We start from the raw sequence: 25,126 nt of genomic DNA, 5'->3' as shown, positions 1-25,126 counted from the left end.
CCTTGTTCCTGATGAGCTTATTGCTCTAAGTGCCATGCTCCTGTGACCCCTGCAGCGCCTGTATATGCATACACCTCGGATGGTCTCTCCACAATGGATCTCCTTGGTTTTGAGACTCCTTGGTTCCCTTCATCTATATTCTTCACGGGGATTACCTTACTCCTGATATAGTACATCTATATGTACTTCATCGGCCTCTGGTGCTAGCTATGTGGGGCTTACAATATTGGATAATATATCATGGATGCTCTCCTGATTATTTCCAAATGAACTGGGCTGTCATTTGCTTATCTCTGTCATTTCAGGAACTGGAGTCTTGGCCGGATTAGTGGCTCTAATCATATAGTAGTTTAAGATGCCTTTCATGCCCTGCTTTGGACTTTATTATTTTTCTTATTTACACTGTTTTCGCTTTATTCTGTTTTTATTTTTACAATATGATGTGTGGTGTAATATCACTACATTACCAAATTTTATATGTGCAAGTTTCTTTATATATGGTTAATATGGTATTATTTTAAACCATATTGTATATTCTATTTACCCTTGTGCCGCAAATATTCTTATTCTCCAATATGTGTTTCTATATTATATTTTGTATATATTGCATGTGAGAACAGTGGTTATAATTACGGGAGAGATCGATTTCGATCCGTATATACCAGTGGTCTAAGTCCATGCCCTCGGTACATCCTTGCTATAATATCCTGATGGTGGAGGTGGGAGTTTGGTAAGTTTAGCATAGTTTAGGAAGTAGAAGGGTAGCAAATGGGATCCAGGTACACCTCAGTTGGGGGTGGGTTGTACAGGGTGGGGGTTTTATGGGAGGGTTGATTTGGGTTTTTGGGGGGATTATTTTATTAGATTTAGTGGGCTTAGTGCTCCCGACAGTTGACTAATTTTCCGATGTACTTCTCACCTACAGTGTTGTAGTACTACTTACAATGTTACTCTGTGATTACAATCCATTATTTCGGTCTTAGTGTATGTGCCAGGATGGCGCATTTGGGCTAATACTGTAAATCCTTAATAGTGAAGGGAGTCAGCATTGTCTGATAAGTCTAATTTATCTATATTCACATCCCATTCTGTGTACACGCAAATTATTGCTCATCATTATGTGACATTTGTCTTTTGTGTCTCTGTCGGGATCTTGTTAGTTGTTTGTATGATTGAAAAAAACAATAAAAATTATTCAATTTAAAAAACAAACAATGACAGGACCCCAGCAAGTTACTGCAGAAGGTCATCACATCACATGTGTAGTAAGCAGACAAAATAACAGACAATTAAAAAGATTTTTCAGACTCCTCAAATCACTGACTGAGATTAGAAAAGTCATCAGCCTGATGATCAGCAGCATGGAGTCTTGACCCCATGCTGAGAAGGTCGGGATCCACTTTGGGGTCAGGACCCACAGTTTGAGAACCTCCGCACTAACGTATCATGTTTGAAATGTTGATTAGACGCAACATTAGACCATTCTTCTCTCATAGCTGCAGCTATATTGTGCAAATGACTTAACCCAGGCTGGTTCCTCTACAGAGCTAGCTAAAGATTCTGGAGCCTGATTCAGTTCATTGGGTTTGCCCCATCCAGTCTTAATCCTTAGATCTATTCCCCTTGAACCAGGAAATATACACTAAAAATATAAATACTGAGGGGCATAGTATATTTATAAAAATGGACTTTGAAAACTATTTCTTATTAACACTCTTCCGATATTGTAACTCCCACATGGAGTTGAGCTGAGGAGGAAGGAGGGAAAGCTTTGCAGTCCACTCATGCAAGTTTCTTTTTAGCTAATGGACTGAACCATTTCACAGGGTCCACCAAGCTGAAGTGTTTTCCCAACTGCCAGATGTGCAGTCCTCTTTCAGCGGATAGGTACTGAGTACATCAGTCTTTACAATCCTACCCTTTTATTCAGGGTGAGAGGCAGACATTTACCATGTCCATCTCTGACCCCTATTTGAATGTTGCTCATAGATACCACAAAGGTAGTATCCTTGCAGAGATCAGCTACCACAATTGTTTTACCAATAATATATTTACCAAAAAAAACAAAAACATAACCCATTAAATTGAACTTGTATTTTTTTTTCTTTTTATAAAGACATACAAGTGAATACAGCAGGTGTCACTGAAATGTATCCGAGATAAACCTTCATGCATACAATATTAACATTCTGCACAAAAATTTACATTAGCGGAAGAAAAATAAGCAGGCGAGATGATATCTGTAAAGTGCAGTGACAAGTACAAATCCTGGGCAAATATTAACATAGACCCATGGCAACATTTTATTTTAGTACAAATGTTTACACAATATTATTTAAGACAAGTATTTTACAAATTATGTACAAATAACTTACAATGTACTAAAGAAGCCCCATCTGTGCAAATTCCAATGAGTAAACAGAGAAATGATGAGCGCCAACAGATTCTCACATTCCCAATTTCCCTTTCATATAATTCCTGCTATGATGGTGCCAACAGTAATACCCAGTATAAACAGAGCAATAGAGGCAATAGTAAGAACAAATGCACTGTACTCACAATGTGTGTGTGTTAGCTGAAACAAGATAAAAGGAATAGTAGCCTATTGTGCAGTGTGAATGAATACAAATGTGGTGTTCATAAAAGTGTAGATGTGCTCACATCGATACAGATTTCCCACTTATCTGTGTATGGATGGTTGCCAAGATACCATGCCACCTCTAAGGACTGATTTAAACATAGGAGACCACAGAGTAGCGTGGGGTATAATATAACATATACAGTATAAATTGTATGTACATCAAAACTAAAGCGTTTTGTTACCACTCCAATAATCTAACCCTTCTTACAGGGGCTGGAATATAGGAGACACACTACTTTTTTGTAGTTGAAAATAAAGACTTAAGGCCCCCATATACTAGCCGATTTTGGTCAGATTTCGGCCAGATCAGTCGGATCTGGCCGAAATCGGACCAAAATCGGCTAGTTTTGATGTCCCCTCAGATCCGATGCGCGGTCCCGTGCGCATCGGATCTGCGTCGGGTGGTCGGACCTGCTGCACGTCCGACCACCCGACTTGGGACCTAGTGGGGCGGCGCGGCGGTGGAGGGAGCAGGGGGGGCTGGGGACGCTGCGGGGGACACAGGCGGTATAGAGCCGGGCAGGGGGAGCCGGGAGCTGTCAGTACTGAATTTAAAAAAAAAGCCCATACAATGAATGGGCGGCCTGTGATTGGCTGAGCGCTATCTCAGCCAGTCAGCAATTGGCTGAGAGAGCGCTCAGCCAATCACAGGCTGCCCATCCATTGTATAGGCTTTTTTTTTTCTAGCACTGACAGCTCCCGGCTCCCTCTGCCCGGCTCTATGCCGCCTGTGTCCCCCGCAGCGTCCCCAGCCCCCCCTGCTCCCACCAGCAGCCCTGCTCTGTAGCCCCCCCCCCCCCCCCCTGCTCCCCGGGTTTTTTACAAGTGATAAATCGAGACGATTTATCACATGTAAAAAATGGCACATCAAGTGCCAATCTAATCAAGATCCCCCGGGAAGCAGCCGGGGAAGCTCAGGGGGAAGTCGGGGGCGACTTGTCCTAAGGACAAGTCGCCCTAGTGTATGGGGGCCTTTAGGGGCAGATTTATTAAGCTTGGAGAAGAGATAAACTGGAGATAAAGCGGAGAAAAGGTAAAAGGAGATAAAGCACCAGCCAATCAGCTGTGTTTGAAAAAGACAGTTGGGAGTTGATTGGCTGGTGCTTTATCTCCTTTTACCTTTTCTCCGCTTTATCTCCAGTTTATCTCTTCTCCAAGCTTAATAAATCTGCCCCTAATTCACACTAGACAACATATCATTAACAATATGAACAATAACTATCGTCCAGTGTGTTCGCAAAGTATTGTAAATGATGCGCTCCTGCTCCCCCCCTTCTGTACATGCAGCTCAATCTTGACTTTATCAACGACTGCATTTATAGTGGGAATACCTGATGATGGGCCAGATGCACTAAGCTTCAAAAGTGATAAAATGGAGAGTGATAAACAGCCAACCAATCAGCTCCTACCTGCCATGTCACAGACTGTGTTTGAATAAATGTCAGACATGAGCTGGTTGGTCGGTTGGTTGGTTATCACACTCCATTTGATCACTTTTGACGCTTAGTGCAGCTGGCCCATTGTCACTTAATGATATCATCCAGTGTGTATGTACTATATCCTTCAGTGAGAAATTGTTGACCATATCTTTCCGGAACGCTTTAGTACGTTTTTTACCCCCATATATGTTATATTTAAAATATCCTATACTATTTGTGTTTCTCTATTTCAGTTATTTAAAGGCAGTGAAATAGTCACAAATGGAGTACCAAGGAATCTGGAAGATTGACCTTAAACAGATAAGCATGATATACTGTAGTTACAGATTGGTATGAGCACAACTGCATCTTACTGAGCACAATGTTTGTGTTGTACTTTTCATACATATTAGGCACCAATTCATATTGATCTTGTTACAGATCAAATTTACCAGCTATAAGTAGCAGGCACTTTAAGGACGGCTGCCACCTGATGTAACAGAAGGAGTGTTCATTATTTGTCAGAGTCTGCCTCTTCTGTCAAAGAATTGCTCACAGATATACAAGTGTCCCATATCAATAGAATCAGCACAGTCTCTAAGAAACATTTTCAGCAAAAAAGATGGCCAACCCTAGAAAGGTCTCATGGGACCTGGCATGCAAAGAGGGGCTTGTATAGCGTGAAAGCAGCAAACATTTCTGTATATGTATACATATATGTTCCAAATGCCTACACAAAATAAAAAAGGAAGAACCCCTCAAATGATATCTACAAAATATAAATAAACCAGCTCCTCATGTGACCATTCCATGAACATCTGCAAGTACAGACTGAGGTAGTTGCATGGATTAGGATATTCCTTTTTATCAATATGCTCAGATTACAACTATGCAGTCCTTTTGCCAACTGATATGGCAACTCACATTGTAAGAACAGTGTCACTCACAGCAGCCAATCAGAATGGTTATTCAGAAAAGAAAATATCAACAGAAAAGTTGACAGCAGGCTGCATCTCTGAAACAATGCAACTCCATAGGAACAATTGAATTGGTCATATAGAGACTGCGTATTATACAGGTATATATGTGTACGTATATGTGTATTTGTAGCTATTTTTTGTGTACTGTGTGTTCTGCAAAATATCCTTCCTTGTTACCAACTTTTATTATAGAATTAAATCTTGATTCTGTTCCATAAATTCTCTTGTGTGCTCCATATATTGTACAAAAACAGTCCATATACTGTACAAAAAACAACAGTTTGGCCCTAGCTATTGTCTTTATGACCACCCTCCACTAAGATATACTTATTATGCACTGTAAAACTTTTATAAATGCTTCAGGACATTTTTAAACACAAAAAGAGAACTGAATGGTCTGCGAATTGCCGTTGCCTGGGCGCGTACATGTGGCCCACAGCAGCCCCATCTTGCAACCTTTGTCTAGCTGATTCACACAAAAGTACTTGCTATCCTATTGGGTGGGGTCATTTTTGTGCAAGATCCAGGTGCACAGATTTGGCTGGGCAAATCTTTCACTGGAAATGTAATCCCCCCATAGGTACTTCAGAGTTTTGAACTCGGTTCTGGTACCCATTGGGCAGACTACACTGAAAATTTGTGGATTCATTATTATCGTGGACATGAGTTAGGACATCTCTACAATCTTGGTACTCCTGACACAGCTGTCAGTACCTCAGTCTTGGAAAAATATATACTTTAATTAGATTTGTATTTATAATTGAAATAAATTGCATTTATTCTGTGATTTTGTTTCCCTATAGAAGTAATTTTTCTGTACAAATCTACATATAGGCATAAGTCACCAGTAAGTTCATCCATTTATACTTACAAATAAAGGACACAAAAATGCATATTCTCCTACATAAATATTAAGTAGAAGTCTGACATCAGTCCATCTAACCCTGCCTGCTTATTGAGACATTCCCATAAATCAGTTAAGTGTAAATCCAGTCTTCCTAGTCGAGCAGAGTTCTCCTTGTAAGCTGGTGGAAGGGCTGTATTTTAGAGGTTTACATAATTGCTTTATCTTCAGTTTCTTTATTTAATGCCACACTCCCTGTAGACCACTAAAGTATCAAAGCAATAAGCAGTAAGAGGGAGGACGTGACGGGCCTTTCTTACATATTCCTGTACATGAGTGAGTCTGGGATACCCCATGTGCTGCCTGTATTAATGGAGATAGCTCACTTAGCCCTAGTTCAAATGACCAATTAGTGGTAACCGTGCTTTGAAAGTGACACGGGCAGAGTTATTAAGCTTGGTGAAGTGATAAATGTGGCTGGTGCTTTATCCTGGCCAATCAGCTTCTGTCATTTTTAAACCAAGCCTGTAACTTGACAGTTAGGAGCTGATTGGCAGGTGATAAAGTATCAGCCACTTTATCACTTAACCGAGCTTAATAAATTTGCCCCACAGTACTGTACTGACCCAAACGCCAGCTAAATCCATTGTAATCCATTAACTGACACATTACTGAAGGTTCATTTTTAAGTACCGAGGCACTAAAGCAATTTTTAGAATTCTGATGAACCAGAAACAAAAGAAACCCCAATGAGGGTGTGCATGTAGTGGCGGCTGCTAATACAGTGTACACAAAGAAAAATTGCACAAAGAGTAATTGCAAATGAGAGGAACATACACATTTTGGCAGATACTGACTAATGCAAATATGTGATTGAAAGTGTCAGAGTGCCGTTACTTTGTATTTAGGTATAAACTTGGGAAAACAAGTACATTGGTCTCTCTCTGTCTTTCTCTCTCTCTCTCTCTCTATATATATATATATATATATATTATATATATATATTCAGACAATATTTATTAAAATACCCGTTGACTGTAACCCAAAGAGCTGATGCAGGGGTGCATAAGCTTGTCTACCACACAATGTAGTAACTGTGACCCAGATCATTAGGTAGTCCAGCTGTTCTGAAATAATGGTCATGTAGGTGCCCATATACGGTACATTTATTGTATGCAATTTGGACTAGATCGCATTTCATATGTTTTGCAGAGCAATGAGATGCAATCTAGAACACAAAGTATGTGCAGCATACGCTTTTTGAGCTGTGTGATGAGATGTGCATGAGAACGCGCAACTCATCGCACCCAGAAATTGTACTGTGTATGGGCATCTTAACAATATACTAACAAATGGTATACAGACTATGACTGTACTTTGTATATATTTATTTGACCCTAAAGCTCCATACACACTAGGTGACCCTGGCTGCGGCCGATATAGTTAACAATATCAACCACGGGTGGCCGATATTGAGCTTACACACTGAACTATATCTGTTAAAGATATTGTTCAGTGACGTCAGTGGGACCCGATGCAGGTCGTATGGCTATGTAGCCAAATTGAACTGCATGTTCAGCAGACAGTATGGGTCGTTAAAGATGCTCAGTGCATAGATAACGATTTCGAGAGTACACACTAGATGATATTTTAAGACATATCGCTCAAAATCCCCTTTCTGAGCGATATCTTTAACAATATCCGCTAGTGTATATGGGGCTTAACTGGATAGAATAAGATCTATTAGGGATCTGATTTCATTAAAAATAAGAACCGGTACCTCCTGATGTACGATTCTGTGGATGCATCAGTTGTATAGCAGTTAGTGGCACATCATCCCTAATGTTGCCATTATATCTGACTTAGTGTTCCAGCTAAAATGTTTACCGGTACATGACACAAATCTGTATCTTCCTGGAAAAGCTGAGAAATAGAGAAGACCAATAATAAATATGCATGTAACAATGCTATTGAAAAGACTATGACCAATAATGTTATCATATACCTTACAGCATAAGGCGCTGAGAAGAAGAGGACTGTAGCTGGTACATGAGCAGCATCAGATGTTCCACGTACACAGTGAACAATACAGGACTATATGTAAGAAATGTGATAGAAACACCAATACATATTCCTATGGTTATAAAGTGTTCTATAAAAACCAAGGCCATAAAAACCGGTGCATGAAACATGACAATAGCAGGCAATTTACATGAAGGAAGGAAAATGATGTTTGTGCAGTTGAAAATCTGTAAACAACCCCCCAGATGAGAGGAAGTATTTGACTGCTTTGACAGTCAACACACTTGTGATCCGCAACGTAATGCTGAGGCATCTATACCAGATGGGCACAGTGCTTTCAAATAGAAAACACTAAACTGGGTATCTATGCATCCTGTCTATGGAGAAATGCTGTACATGAAGTGTGAGCCAGCCTAGGCACTGCAGGCATAGGTGACGTCAATGGGACTTGCCCACACCTTCCCCCATACTGTTTTAGCCATAAGAACCTTTAGCCGTGTATAATAAAAGTCCCTACAGACCCAGGAATGTGCACTTACAGCTATCTGGAGTAGCCGGTGGAAAAATATTTTCGTATCAAACTCTCATCCACTGTAAAAGATAACAAATACTTACTTTTACAAATAGACAACAGGCATAAATTCCACAAATTGGTCTGTGACTACCGTAAAAAATAAAAAAAAACGTGTAAAAGGAAGAGTTGTCTTTACAGTGTCATATTTGCACCTGGCTGTAAAGTAGTAAGGACAGCTGTAAAAGATATCGATTGGAAGGTAACGTAGGACAAAACAGTGGCACCATTACTACAGCAGATCAGACGGAGATACTTTATGTCCTACGGCGGAGATAATGTGATCCACAATAAGGGTGAAATGTTGACCGTGTAAACACTGGTTTTTAGAGTTGTAAACTGAACTTCAAATAAAGTAGTTGTGGCGCTTGAAGATGGGTCTCTCTGGCACAAGACATAATTGAACAAGTTCTCTCCTTGACTCCTTTCTTCATTGGCTTGGTTTCTGAGCATGCAATCGATCAGGGCCAGGAGACAGATATAAAGGCACTTGGTGCCTAATATTTTGCGAATAGCAAATCATCTATTCCCCCAGAGCATTGTCTTTTCCTTTTTTTTATTCTGCTCTTGTCCCTGGGACTGAAGTCTGGGCTCACAAATCCAGGACATCCCTGTTCTGTGCACAGTGAGTGGACTCTCAGCCCTTGATGTCAGAGAAGCTGGTGCTGCTTGCATTGCAGCTTTCACTGCAGGACGATGAGGTGCTTAAAGTGCTGGAAGCAGTCCCTGATTCTAAATGGTGACAACAGAAAACAAAGAGGTTATCACCATACATTCAAACAACTTAATCCACAGTGACCAAACAAGACTACTGAAGGGCCTACCAGAGCTGCTTAGTGAATGCACTGATTTGGAAGCCCCAGTGAGCGTCATCAGGTTGCTAGTAGGCACTAATCCTTCTTTGTTGGTGCTCAGATTCTTCACATACCTGCAGCAAATTTAGTTATGGATAAACAGGGGAATGCTTATACCTGTTATTTTTACTGATACGTGCCTCAGACTAAAGTAAGTAATCTACCTTCATATTCCTACTCAATAAGTATGAAGTGAATGAGGATGGGTTGAACAGGAGATATGGGCAAGTCCATCAGGAGTGACTAACTGCACACCGACTGTTGCTAGAACATATGTTATGTGTAGAGATTAGTACCAACAGCATCACATCTTCCAGCTCCTATAGTTATGGGGACTCTGTTGTGGGGTCTGGAGAAGGCAGCTAACACATACTGAAGATATACACAATAAGGGATGTCCCAAGATCCTTGGAGCCACCAACTTTGGCAAACCATATTTATGCAACCCTCAGCACAATAAGAAATGAGCTATTTGGACAGCAACAGACAAGAAACTCATGGTTACTGTAAACTGAAATAAACTAGGTAAGATCTATAGGTGCCCATACACGTTGCGATAACAGCGTGCAATGCGTCGCATTATCGGGCAGATCGCAACGCATGCTCTTTGCACGCGACGTGTGCAGCACATACCTCTTTGTACTGTGCGATGCAATGCCAGCGGGAGCAAGCATTGCGTCACATTGCATGTTGCTTATCGCAACGTGTATGGGCACCTCAAGTCATTATTTTGTTTTATTATACAAATAAAAAAAAGAAAACAAACCCTTCACTTTTCAGAACTCTATTAACATACACTATGCAGAAGTGTTAGGCAGGCGTGGAAAAAATAAATGAAGTATTAACTATTGTATTTTTAATCAATTAACAAAATTGAAAGTGAAAGAGCAGGAGAGCTTTGCCAGTATCGATTCTCCTAGGTACACTTGCACAATTGTAGAAGGAACTCGGCCGAGAGGTTGTTCTGAACATCTCAGGGAACTAACCACAGGTCTTCTGTGGATATAGGCCTGATGAAATCCTTCTGTCTCTTCATGTAATACACTTGATGATGTTGAGATCAAGGCCTGTGGGGGCCATATCATCACTTCAGTGACTCCTTGTTCTTCTTTATGCTGAAGATAGTTCTTAATGACACTGGCTGTATATGTTTGGGCTTGTAGTCCTGTAACATAATACATTTGAAAAGAACCAGATGTCTCCCTGACGGATAAGTGCCTGCCTGTATTTCTCAGCATTGAGGACACCATTAATCCCCACCTAATTGCCAACTCCATTTGCTGAAATACATTTCCAAACTTGCAAGGAAACTCCACCATACTTTACTGTTATCTGCAGTGAACAAACTGTCTTCTGTTACAATCAAATATTTAACATTTTGACCCATCAGTCCAGAGCACCTGCACCCTAGTTCCTATATTTTCATACATAGTTGAGTCGCCCTGCCTTGTTTTCATGTCGGCTGTATGGCTTTTGTCCTACTAACAGGAGATGGGTTTACCAACTGTAGGTCCCACTGGTTTCTGACAGTTCTGAGATGATGGCACTGCTGGATATCTTCTGATATTGAAGGGAAGCATGATGTGTCTTTCACCTGATGCACTCTTCTCCTTGGCCGACCACTGCACCTACAGTTTTCAGTGTTGCTTGTTTATCTGTACTTCTTTAAAAGAGCACAGCACATCTTGAAACCACAATCTGCTTTAAAATCTTTGCCTGGGAAAAACCTTGTATAATACATTTTAACTACATTGTATCTTGCTGCTGTGCCCAGTCTTGGCATGGTGTATTCCGCCTCCTCACCTTTGTAGCAGGGTTTGCTGTTAAACACCCCCCCATACACAGCTGTTTCTGTTCAAGGTGACTGTGTTTCAACCTACATATGGAAAGGATGATTATCACCTGTTTGGCATCCTTGGTTAATCAAGCACCTGATTATAATTCTCCAAAATCCCCCAACATCCATTGTGCAAGTGTACCTAAAATAATTGATGCTGGTTTGAAGACTAAGGGTGGTCAAACCAAATATTGATTGGATTTAGAGGTCTTTTCTATTCATTCACTTTGCATTGCCAATTAATAAAATAAACTAAGCTTTTAACGGTACTTGTGTACTAGCATGGCACCCATCGCATCGCAGACCATAAGGCATGCGATGGTATGCGATGCGATGGCAGCCCATGTTATACAATTTTAAATTGTATACCATTGAATTGTATGGCATTGTATGACATTGTATCGCATATACAATGGTATGCGATTTAAAATTGTATAAGCACCCTAATGGGGGCTTACAATGTAAAAATGCACCCCCACGCCACCCCCACTATGAACGTGAACCCGCTGCGTGGCGAGCGCAGCGAGCCCGCAAGGGGCGGCGGTACGCGTCCTACGACCTTTTCATACCCCCACTATCCACGTCGGTGTGGAGTTGATGTTACATAGTGTGGCGAGCGCAGCGAGCCACCGAGCCTGAAGCATGGCGAGCGCAGCGAGCCCCGCGGAATACATGTAAAGTAATATGTGTCCCCTTGCGGGGCTCGCCACGCTTCGGGCTCGGTGGCTCGCCACACTATATAAAATCAACTCCATGCCGACGTGTATAGTGGGGGTATGAAAAGGTCGTAGGACGCGTACCGCCGCCCCTTGTGGGCTCGCTGCGCTCGCCACGGGTTCACGTTCATAGTGGGGGTGCATTTAACATTGTAAGCCCCCATTAGGGTGCTTATACAATTAAACATCGTATAGGGGGCTTATACAATTTTAAATCGCATCGCAGTGCATCGGGTGTATGGCATGCGATACAATGCAATTATATGTCGTGCAACCAAATATCATGGGCGCCGTGCTAGTACACAAGTACCCTTTTAACACATTTTTTAAAGCATTCTTACTTGCAGCATTTTTTCCACACATGTCTAAGGGCCTAATTGAAAATTGATTGCAAACCACATTTTTTTTTCCAAAATGTCAAAACCCTGTGCACTACCTGCAAATGTAGCATGTGTTAAGATTTTAGGGGAGTTATTTTGTTTCTGTTCAGGGTTTATTTTTACAAAGCAATTTAGATTTCAGTCTGAACACCTCACCCAAATCTAACTCTCTCTGCACAGGTTACATCTGCACCACTTGCAGTGCAACATGGTTTTGTCCATTTGAGAAAAGATGTCCTTTGTGATCATGTCTAGAATTAGGCCCTAAAACGTTTACTTAGCTGTGCTCTTTAGATTGTCATTCCTGATGGGTACCACTATTCACTTAACCGTGTGAACACAAGAGCACCATCTTTCCTGCAAATGGCTGAGGAGGGGGTGAAACTGCCAGTATTGTATATATCCTTCCCTTTCATGTTAAAAAGCATGACTCAGCGTGACACAGGACAGATTATATCATTGTTGGACCATCAGAGATATACTTGGACCTGCAGGATATGAGGGGCAAACGCCAGGGACATTTTCTTATGTAACATCTATAATACCCCCAGATGTCAGTGCTGGTTGTCACTAGGCCAATGTCTAGGGGCGGCACCTATTACAGGCAGTGACCAGGGACAGTCCTCCCGCCCCATGCTGGCTGCCATCCCCGTGCTGCTGCTCCTGCCGTGGCATAGAGCTCTGCACAGGGTATGGTCAGACACTGGAAGCCACAGTGGGCCCGCTAGGTGCAGAAAATGGATGACATGGACCCCCCCATCTGCACCAACCCCCCAGAGGCCAAGAGACCCCCCTACCCATCGAGCAGCTGCCTGCCCCGCCCAAGGTACCGAGGACCGGGTCATGCCAGCAGAGGAAGCCATGTATGCTGGGCTGCAGCAGGCGTGTTGTCAAAAATGTGGTGCCTAGGGACGGCCTGACCCCTAAATTCGGCCCTGCCAGATGTTCCATTACATTTAAGCAGAATTATATTGAAGATGTTTAAAGCTGTGTACACACGGGGGCGATAGGGGCTGAAATCGCTGGAAATATGGTCGCTGGCGACCATATTGCCAGTTATGGGAGTGTGCCCCGGCAATAAATCGCCGGGTGCGCGCTCCCGCTTTCAGCCACATTCTAATCGCTGGTCACAGGAGCTTGCTCCTGCAACCAGCTGATTACCTCTGCGGCACTGCCGGCAGAGGTTCCCTTTCATCAGCGACCATCTCTGGTCGCTGATGAAAAGGAGACACTGGGCAATATATTGCTGAGTAATATATCTCCCCCATGTGTACGCACCTTAATTCTGTCACAAGATTTTAGTACAGAGTGGCTGTGGTACCTGGAGAGGGTCATTTGTATTTTCTTAGAAATAATACTACATTACTAAATTTACACAAACATATCAATACTAGACCAGAAGTTCAGGAGGTTTGCACTGTATTCCTTTGTCATCTACTCTGCCCTACGAATTTGAATTGCCCAAAAAAAAATCCTGACACGGTCCCCATTATTTCTATGACACAATAAGGGTGTGGTATGTGACTCCGACAGTCGGGATCCCGACAGTCATTATCCCAACGTCGGGATCAAGGCTGCCTGGAGTCAGACAGCATGGCGAGCACAAAAAAGACCCTTGCGGGCTCCATGTGCGAGCCATCTATTCTATTCTCCCTCTATGGGGGTCGTGGACCCCCACAAGGGAAAATAGCCGACGGCCGTCGGGCACCGGGCTGTCGGCGTTTTGACAGTCGGGATCCCGACGTCGGGTAAATGACTGTCGGGATCCCGACTGTCGGGAACCCGTCCGGCACCCCACAATACTATTAAGGTGATTTACTATGAGCTATTTGTGTTGACTGAATGATTATCTCATTTATATATTTAATATATTTAATAAAGCTATGCCATTACACGAGATAGAAAATGGACATGTGGGCCAACTTCCTCAGAAGACTATGGTTAGGAAGAACACTACAAAACCAATCACTAACTTTTAAACCTATTAATATTAATCAATAAAAACTAAATAGTGAGAAAATATATTCTTACCACATTTTATCATCTTCTTCACGTATCAGCTGAACTAGATCACCGCTTTTCACCAGAAGGTCCTCTGGCCCAGTCCTCTCACAATCAGCAACAACAGTATATTTACCAGGACTCTGAGGGAGCACAGAATGGATTCTATTTCACAATTTGTTACAAAAGCTAAATAAATAAAAATTATTAAGGGGTGTACACACGGAGCAAATTTGTGCTATTTTCTAAGCAATCTGACTACATTGCTTTGAAAGTAAGCACAGATCTCTCCGTGTGTATGCTCCGAGAGATTTAATATCTCTTACTAACTAAGTCAGTGCATGCAGTCACAATCTAGTCAGATTGCTTAGCAAATGACTGCAAATCTCTCTGTGTGTACAGAATGAGAGATACTGATCACAATCTCTCATTCTGAACCATTACCCTGACTTTTTTTGCTTAAGCAAAATTGCTTAGCAAAATCACTTAGCACAAATCTCTGCATGTGTATGTGCTCCCCATGGGAGATCTTGACACCAGCAAAATAGCTTAGCACAGATCTCTACGTGTGTATGCCCCTTTAGAGCTTGTGATAACTAAATAAAAACATAACAATTTACAGCATGTGCAGGCAGCATAGACTATCTGTCATTTTTTTAGATTTAAAAAACAAACTTTGCGCCATCTCCAGAACACATAGTGATCACATTTTCTTCATTTAAAGAAATAATTATGTTTATTAAAAGGGTATTTAGCTCTCTGCACTTTATCACTCTCCAAGGCTGCTTTGTTGCAATGCTTAGATTTGTGGTTCTTGCTCATTTAAAAGAGTGGGGTCAGCCAGGGGTATGTAGAGTTATGTGACCTCACACAACATGGAATAAGTACAGTGGCATATGAGATTTATTCTGACTCCCGCAGTGGTGGATTTTACCCCCAGTGAGTAAGACAATTGCAGTATCTTCACTGTGACGGGCAGTGACTTTAGATTGAAAGTCTCCTCATGACCTCCTCCTCCTCTTTGTGTATGGGTAGCAGCAGCCCTTCTACTCAAAACAGGTAGGACCACTGCTGCTTCAGAGTGTGGTAGAAAAAGGAGTAATGGAGAACGAAAAAAGGAGATCTATAGTAGGAATGGATGCAGCATGTTTGAAAATGTGCACCAGCTAGGTAATTTGGACAACGTGGACCATTGGCAGATATCGAGGACTGGTTTGGGCACCACTGCTGTAGAACATTTCCCTGTAATTCTTGTGAAAGTCCCAAGAATGTACCTGCTGTGTAACTACTGTAGGTCACAGCATTAAGACTTTTACAGGTTTTGGATACTAATAAGTACAATTTTTTTTTTTTTTTTTAGAAGTCTAGTTTAAGTTTAGATCATTATTAACAAATTAAGTTAATTGCCAATGCCATACATATCCTAACATTTGGTAGGGATCAAGGGATTCATGAAACATAAGAGAATTACCATGTGTAGTTTATTTGTGTCCACATTTACTTACTTGGTCCTGTGACCTAATGCATTGTGATTAGCACGCAGCAGTTTTGCTGTGGGGTTGGTTTTGGGGTAGTTATGGACAGCTGCACAACACTACATTTTTCTGTATACTGGATGAAATGCCCAGGACTGGTTGTTCTCCTGTCTACATAGACAACTGCACATTATCATTACTGTTGTGTTGTATGTGTGATTTATTTAGGATTCAATTTAAGGTTACTAAAAAGGAGCACTGTACTTTGTATATACCAAATTATTACATTAGCACACTATTATTTGCTGGCAGATTAGGACAAATGCACATATGCTTGTCAATTCGTATTAATAAGTACGAGATAATTCAGTTCCTGGTACAACAGTTGATCACTCCGGAGTCTAAATATGGTGCAGGATGCGTTCTACAGCGCATCCAATTACAGAAAGTAATTTTTTTATAATATGGGTGCCATTTTCAGGGGGCTGGTCCAGATTATTTGATTGTATGAGAAGGGTGTTGAAACTGTGTCTGGGGCACAAGCTAGCCTACTCCTGAAGAAGTCCAGCTAACACAGCACAAGGATGAAATGTGTGGAGAGGGATGCGGACACTTACTGAGACCTCACTGGTGCTTAGGATAACAAGCACACTACAGATGAGCTGCACTTTATTGTATACATTGTATGGGCAAAATTGTGTGCCATCATATTGTTGCATTAAAGTGTTTTATAGTATTACACTTGTACTTATTTTCACTCCCCTTATGTAAATGAATGGAGTACATTATTATTAAGGAGAAAACTTGTATAGAGGAGTTTACAGCAGTGGTGGCGATTCCAGAAATTTACTCATATGTGACACCACTTTTTATAGTACACCTTCAATATTAGGGTGTTCTATATCCTGGTGGGAGTTTCCTGATCGGTACCCATAACGTACTTCACTTGGAGGTGTTTTTATCATTATTATTGTAGCTCTAAATAAAGGTTTTATTAGAAAAAAACCACCTGGAGGAAAGCAGCCACCCTTGAACAGAGAAATGTTGGATCAAATGAAAAGGAGACTCTTACTGTAGCGGCGTTGTATCTAATCGCAGTGGGTTAAGGTGTTGGCATGGGTAGTAAATGGCTTCGACTCAGTTTCTTCATTCCTGGAAAGTTGTTTTACACGTTGGATGCATGATCCAGATTAGAATATGTAAGGAGTTTTCCTGGAACCTTAGTTACGTAACTCTGTTAGTTGTAAGGGGCTTCATGCAGCAACAATGATCCTGGTCACATTACTACAGATGTAGCCCCGTCATCTTTGGCCAGGGCTCACCAGAGCCTCCCCTCTGGCGAGCGCCAGCGGACAGGTGCTACACTGAACTGGGATGCGCGTGCGTCTCGCGCGCATCCCAATCCTCCGTCGGCGGGGCAACAGCATCCTGCCCATCTCTGATTCAGGGAGACTGGCAGGGTTGGGGGGGAGGGGGTCGGGGCGGTGAGGCGGGACCCGGGGGTAGCTCCGTTGCCACGGGGCGCGCGAGCATCTGTAGATGTGCTTTTCCAATGAGTGCCGAGACCAGACCAAGGTCCCATTGAGAAGCCAACATTTTTCTGGTCTTGGAGATCAACCATCACTTCTGGTTCTGACATTTGGTCATTGATGCCATGAACAAGCATTTGTTAAGAAACCGTTTAAACAATTTTTAAATGATTGTAAGTCAGCAGCTAGTACTTAGGATGAGGGCACAAATCAGGCATTATTAACACTTTGAGTGCCAATGCTCACAGCGACTGCTCTTTTGGTATAAATAAATACAAATGCAGCCAAGTAAATTGATTGAAGTTTAGTTAAATATTGCACTCAAAAAAAGAAGTGGCTGAGAGCGATGCTGGCATTTTTAACAGATATTTTGAAGATCTTTCACAGCAATGTTGGCATTCAAAGAGTTAACATTGGATATTATGTAAAGGTGCCCCCTACACAGTGCTTTTTTACCAGTACGATGCATTGTGTGCTCCCGCAGACATCACAAAGCACAAACATTTTGAACAGTCTGTACTTTTTGTACTAGAATGCATGGCATCTAGTACAATAAGGACACTACTTTAGCACACTGCATGCTTTTTTGCGCTAGATGCGATGCGATCTAGTACAAAAAGTGCGGAGAACATCGCTCTGTGTATGGGCACTGTCCCTTCATGCCTGCATTTCTGCCACCACTCCCTATAGCCACACCCATATGGACCCTGACTATCAATCACTTCGTAATGAAATCTTCACTGCACAGCAGCTAAAGTACCTCAGTGTGTGAACAGTGTGACCGAGATGCATGTGCTTTGCAGCATTGTGTACATCTCTGAATCAGGCTCAGAAATACAGTTATATAATTTCCCTTAACTATTGTAACGTAGATATATGTATATAAACTTCACCCTGGTGCCCTCCTAATGAAACGTGCGTCCCATAAATATTGTTCATCCGTGGCGGCACTCTTTGGCTTCATGAAGGAAGAATAAAACACCTAACACAGGTCTGTTCTGTTCAACCGAACAGAAACGTGCCACGGATGTACAATATATATGCATATATATATATATATATATATATATATATATATAGTCCAGGTGATGATCGGCACTCGGGGAGAGATTACGGAAAAGATATGCCTGGGTGCCTTCTTGAGAGACAACCGAAGGTGGCTCTGAATATACTGTGGACAGCAAGCGGCACTCGCAGGACTTAAGCAAATGAATGAAGACACAGACAGCAACGTTTCGATCTTTACTGATCGTTATCAAGCTCGTTATCGTTACTGATCGAGCTTGATAACGATCAGATCGTTGCTGCCAGACCGAGTGTCTGTGTCTTCATTCATTTGCTTAAGTTCTGCGAGTGCCGCTTGCTGTCCACAGCATATATATATATATATATATATATATAGCAGGAGTATGCAGGCACTCAATCAGATCCTCAGGACAACTGCCGGGGTGCCAGAGAGAAGGGTATGTAGAATGGCAGATTGTGGCACTCTCACTGACTCAGCAAATAATCGACACGACACGAAGCTGTCGTGTCGTGTCGTGTCGATTATTTGCTGAGTCCATGAGAGTGCCACAATCTGCCATTCTATATATATATATATACTGTATATACACACATACATACATACATACACACACACACACACAATGTGAGAATCTGCGCAAAGTCAAGATTTCCAATAAAGGTCCATCCAATATAATGTCGTGCAGCTCACTCCAATGAGGCTTGTCTCGGCCTCAGCACAAAAGTACATGTAACACAAGAAATGAGAAGAGCGCACAAATGAGCAAAATGTAAAACCAATTTACTAAAAGGTGTATAAGCTCACATACATGTAAGAAAACAGCAAACTGCATGCAGGATATTCACCGCTAACATGGCACACAGTACGAGGAACCTGGAAGTGACTCCAATGGAACCCGCATGGAGGTGACAGCGGTGGCTTTCTCCGGACAACAGCCACGAGACGGACAGGCGAATGCAGATCCGATACGTCAGAAGACCACCACCAACGCGTTTCGTCATAGGACTCCTGATGAAATCCTATGACAAAACACGTTGGTGGTGGTCTTCTGACGTATTGGATCTGCATTCGCCTGTCCGTCTCTTGGCTGTTGTCTGGAGAAAGCCGCCGCTGTCACCTCCGTGCGGGTTCCATTGGAGTCACATCCACGTTCCTCGTACTGTGAGCCGTGAATATCCTGCATGCAGTTTTGCCGTTTTCTTACATGTATGTGAGCTTATACACCTTTTAGTAAATTGGTTTTACATTTTGCTCATTTGTGAGCTCCTTCTCATTTCTTGTGTTTATATATATATATATATATATATATATATATATATATATATATATATATATATATATATATAGCAAACTGGTGGCTGGCAATATTAAAATGAATGCAGACAGAGTGAGTCCTTGGTGTTTACCAGCTGCTTATCTGTTGTTTCACCGCCTTCTTCCTCTGCATCTGAAGAATTTATGGTCTCTTCCTCACTGGACCACCCATCGTTTTCCTCTGAGGCATCTACTGACTGGGATGTTCTGTTCCAACCTATACATGTATGAGATCAAACGGTGATAATGTGCAAACAATACTATCAGAGGATAACTTATAATGTACTGTCTTTTTCATCACACATAAATAAAATAGGTGCTACCTTTCCTTTATTTTATGATAAACATATCAGCACCGTCTACATGATAAATGTCGACATGTTAATTGTAAACATTATTACCATGTTGTCATGGTAAATGTTCAGGACTGTCGACATACCTTACCACACCCATAATAGCTAGTTATAACATTAAAATGTGGAGATGGTAGGCCCATATTAAAGGCATTTTCTAAGTGACTTTGCTTGTGTGTGTGTGTGTGTAGGGGCTATAGCGACAGCAATGCGCCTCGCAGTTCGAGATTGATGGGCAGTGTCCATCAATCTAGCTGGTCGCCAGTGTTTCACCGGAGAACACTGGCGCTGTCAGCTCGCTCAGCACTGCCCGACATAGCATAGCTAAGTCGCCTTACACACATTGCTATGTGTGTAGGGCCTACAAGACTAGCATTACTAGGCAAATTAGTCGGAAAACCACATGCAATTAATAAGTATATATATATATATATATATATATATATATAAAAATAAATAAATAAATGTGCATGTAGCCGGCACTCACCTTTCATCCATATAATGGCCCTGTGCCCTCAGTAGAAAGCACCCTGGACCTGCCAAGGTGCTGCATACAATGTAGAACAGGGAAAGCGGCACTCGGGACTTAGAAAAAAACAAAGCCAGAAACTCTGTAGCTAAGTTAACGTTTCAGCCTTTATTAAGGCTTTTATCAAAACAGCTTACATAAATGACATGTAATACACTCACCCTTTAAATAGCAGAGACACCGTGTCGCGGTCCCCGTTATACATTATATATATATATATATATATATATTTTTTTTTTTCTGTTCAGGGCTGTAAGTCAATAAATCAATGGATAGAGTTGCACTACTACTTCAGTTTCTGTGGATTGGAGATTAGTACATTGGGGCTAATTCAGACCTGATCCCAGGACTGCAAATTTTGCAGCCCTGCGATCAGTTAGCTTCCTCCCGACCTGAGTGAAGGGACGCCCCTGTGCAAGGCTACGAATGGCTTTGCAGCGTGTAAAGAGAGTAGAGGCTAGATCCTTTTCCCTGGGAGGACCTTTCACATCATGCACTGGGTCCATGTCTTCTTGAAGAGGGAATAGTAACCTTCAGTGAGCCCACGAGGGTACAATGAAGCTAAAATAAAATAACCTACAACAAACCTCTATGATTAGAAACCAAATAAAAAATGCTGTAAGAGCATCAAACAACCTCTACCCTCACATGACATCACATTCCGTTCTTATTTGTGAAGGGAAACTAGTGCGAAGAGGGGGAAATCCACTCATCATCAAATAGATCTACCCCCCCCCCCCCTCTCCGTGTGCAGCGCAATGTAAGTCAATACTTACTTATTGCTATGATGGCTGTGGGGAGATCGGGGCCACTGATGATGTCATCAGAAAACGCTGGGGTGCCACCAACTGAAGCCGGCAGACTATTAATCAGACATCCAACAGTCTGCTACCACAGGCCATCGCTGCCTGTGCCCGCAAGGAGATAATCTCCAGGGCTGTGAATTTGCTGAATCAGCCCCATTGTGCAGGATTGTGCTGCATGTACGCTGTGTAAATGACATGCACGTTTATAACATGCAAATATATTCAGCAACACAGCTCAAATATGTGCTCTCCAAAGTACTCCAGGTGCATGCCAGAAGGAGAGTAGTCTAACACTGCAAACCCCAAACGGTTTCTAGTACCTCGTCGCCGAACATCTACTAAGGTCAAATGTGATGTACTATGCCATTTGGACTTCAGTGTAAGAACAGATGCTGTATCTGTGAAAAAGCTTGCGTTAAGTTCTAGAAACCTACAACACTGTGTAATGTACATTATTCCAAACCATTCATGCCTCAGCAAACACCTGTACATGAGCAAAGTCTTCTATTACAGAGCAAAACTATCTGTACATAGTGTGCACATAGGTAAATATGTAATTATATGGCCCCAAACTTGTGCCTGACAAGCCAACAAATAATAACTGAAAATGTACAACACGCAAAGAAACTCAGGACTAAAGTCCATGCCCCCAAGAGCTTACATAAATTCACAAATGAAAACCCAAATCTAGTAAGTTTTTGGGTTGCTACAAATATTGTGACTAAGAAACTACAGTATGTAATAATCATGGGTCTAATCCCATATAAACCACTTGCATTTCTCACATAAATAACTGTAAGCAACACAAACAATCAAATAGGTAAATCAAATCAATGGGCAGTATTCAATGAGGCTGATTGGCCATGTTCTACGGCAAATGTGTGCTATTTTCATGCTCGAGTCTAAGGTGAATCTTTTTACTGAAAAAGTGAATCACCCTATTCAACGTGCACTTTTCACCGTCTGCGAACAGTGAATGACGGACAATTCACCGTCTGATAGTCTCCGCAATTCGCTGTGGTTTTTCAATGGGTTTTTCAATGTGATTCGCCGTGAGTGTATTCAATGATCAGATGGCGAATTGCTTTCTAAGTGATTTTTGCCGTGTAGCAATCGCCATCTTTTAATGGTGAACTGGAATGTGAACTTTTAAAATAAAGTTTTTTTTTTTAAATTATGTGAAGGGGCATGTTATTTTTATTCATGTGCTTACAGCACATGAATATATATTTAATTAAAAAATATAAAAGGTAATATTTAAGGCGCTTGTGGAAATAATAATAAAGCTAAAACAATAAAACAATGAAATATGGTATGACTAAACAATGTGCTTGCCTGTTGAAAAAGGGGGGTTAGTAAAAAATTGTTTACAGCCCTTTTAAGTGAATATTTGGTGGTCTACAATGTCCCTACAATACCTTCCTCTGTTGTACAGATTGGGCAAAGCAGGTTTGCAGTGTAGCGGGATGCCGGGAGCGTGATCCGGAAACACACTGCCCCGAACTTCCGGTTTTTGCTAAAGCCGCACGGAGCTCCACGGGACATGGAGAATAACATTAGAGACAGCGCTACACTGCAAACCTGCTTTGCCCAATCTGTACAATGGAGGAAGGTATTGTAGGGACATTGTAGATCGCTTCAAAATCTCACCCATGTGTTTCCCCGGAGCCGTTTTTCACTTCACTGAAACGCTACCACCAAATATTCACTTAAAAGGGCTGTAAACAATTTTTTACTAACCCCCTTTTTTCAACAGGCAAGCACATTGTTTAGTCATACCAAATTTCATTGTTTTATTGTTTTAGCTTTATTATTATTTGCTCAAGCGCCTTAAATATTACCTTTTATCCCAGACTATACCATTGAGGCTGCTCAAAAATCATAGCGCAGTTACCTAACCCCCTTTGTTCATAATTAAAAAATATATATATATATATTTTTTACACATAACAGCCAGCAGGGGGCTGACAGCCGAGAGACGCTCATTAGATATTCATATATTCACTGCTCCCGATCATTACATATGCACGATCGGGAGCAGTGCAAGCGGCTCCCTACCTGTGTGCCCTGCTAGCTCTCCTGGGGGGCAAGCTTGTGCTGCCCGGGTCCCGGGGAGCCCTCCACCCCCCCACATACTGTACATTCTGGGGCAGGAAGGGAGACTTCTGTCTCCCTGCCTGCCACCGTCCCCCGGCTTCCTGCAGCGTCCGCCGCAGGGGTTTAGAATCGCCGTCAGGGGCAGTGAGCCCCTGCGGCATTGAATACGGTAACAGTGAGGGCTTGGCAGTGAAGGCTCCAGCCCTCCGGAACACGGCGACAGTGCAGCAAATCCTGAACAGTATTAGCTGCACATGCTGAATTTTGTCATTGAATACTGCCCAATAAATACATTTACATATTAAATCAGTTAAACATAAATGCTTCTTGTAGCAGTAACTTGTCACTTTCCTCTGTCTATTATCAGTGTCTGTCACTTACTAGGACAAAGGACAAAACATGTTGATAACAACACCACAGCAAAACCTTTTTCAGTATTTCATTACATATGTGATGCATTTGATACGCTAAATTTTTACAGAATAAGAGACAAGCTACCCTGCTTTTGGGGAAAAAATACACACACACACACACACACACACACACACACACATATAGTGTGAAGAAAAACAGAATTATTTTCTGCTTCTCAGAATGTCACAGGACACCCACACACCCACCTACAGGCATGCAAAACACCCACACACATCTACAGACACACAGGCACACACTGGGGCAGATGTATTAAGCCTGAACAAGAGATAAATGCAAGGGTGATAAGGAGAGATAAATGTCCAGCCAATCAGCTCCCTACTGACTTTTTTCAAACACAGCCTGTAACATGGCAGTTAGCAGGTGATTGGCTGGGCGTTTATCTCTCCTTATCACCCTTGCATTTATCTCTTGTTAAAGCTTAATACATCTGCCCCACTGGGTGCTATGTGTAACAGTAATTTGAAGTATGAAACATGGAAACACTCTACCTCTTAAACCAAAGGGAGTTGGGTCACTCTTTACTTCATGGCGTTTAGTTTTTTTGTCAGGACTGGTAGGAGAAGCTGCAGAAGGATGAACAGGAAAAACATAGAAACACAGGTATTGAAGGTCTGGAGAGGATAGAATGTTAAATGTGCACAGTTCATACCTTTGAGTTATCATGGGATGATTGGTAGTTTTCAAATAATAGTGTCTCAGTACCCCGAGAAGTCTTACATGCCAAAAAAGGAATCTGAGCACACACTCTCTGTGCACACTATCTCCAACCAGCATGCAATTTTTAAGTGCTCTTCAACATTCAAAAGCATTAATGAAATCTAATGGTGTTCCATGGAAGTGCTCATTGAGTAAAGAGCAAACAATGAAGACAGTGTACAAAGTTCTAGTGTATTCTTGCAACTTTGCGTTGTTTCTCAAATACTCCATGCACAAGCCCAAGACTGGTGGCTGCTACTGATGGCTATTCTCATATTTGCAGGATTTGGATTCTAGTACTCTTACAGTATGGACAACTGGTAATTTACAGTTTAGGGACATTTAGTATCTGGAGACTACATACCCTGTTAGGGGAAATGTATTCTACATCTGTAGAACTGCACTGGGAAGAAGTGTAAAACCGTTTTCACTGGTTAATATGTAGGAAAGGTGTTTTAGGGCATGGCAGCCAAACAGATGGTGCCATTCTTGTTCAGAAAAAAAGGCAGCAAGTGTGAATGGTTGCTTCCAGTACCTCTGGAGCAGCAATGATAACCACTCACATTATTTGACATCTCATAAATAAAAGAAACCATGACTG

General features: G+C 41.9%; 1 protein-coding gene across 13 annotated transcripts in view; it reads right to left on the bottom strand.

Annotated features, from left to right (window-relative positions):
- Positions 1-3,755: 3,755 nt before the first annotated feature.
- Positions 3,756-25,126, bottom strand: part of MCF2L (MCF.2 cell line derived transforming sequence like) — a 244,660-nt gene continuing 223,289 nt past the window's right edge. For 10 of the 13 annotated variants that reach the window (XM_083168689.1, XM_083168692.1, XM_083168690.1 and 7 more), the window contains 5 exons: positions 24,318-24,392; positions 19,702-19,826; positions 14,295-14,407; positions 9,301-9,404; positions 3,756-9,208 (listed from right to left, as the gene is read on the bottom strand). In XM_083168689.1, coding sequence (XP_083024815.1) covers positions 9,114-9,208; positions 9,301-9,404; positions 14,295-14,407; positions 19,702-19,826; positions 24,318-24,392 — 512 coding nt within the window. In that variant the 3' untranslated portion in view covers positions 3,756-9,113. The remainder of the gene's footprint in view (positions 9,209-9,300; positions 9,405-14,294; positions 14,408-19,701; positions 19,827-24,317; positions 24,393-25,126) is intronic. The other 3 variants (XM_083168696.1, XM_083168697.1, XM_083168698.1) reach the window with 2 other exon arrangements.

The sequence above is a fragment of the Crinia signifera genome, chromosome 2, assembly GCF_055691185.1.
Source record: "Crinia signifera chromosome 2, ASM5569118v1, whole genome shotgun sequence".
In the NCBI taxonomy this organism is placed as follows: domain Eukaryota; kingdom Metazoa; phylum Chordata; class Amphibia; order Anura; family Myobatrachidae; genus Crinia; species Crinia signifera.
The sequence above is the reverse complement of the archived record's forward strand: the minus strand, read 5'-3'. Positions and strand labels throughout refer to the sequence as shown.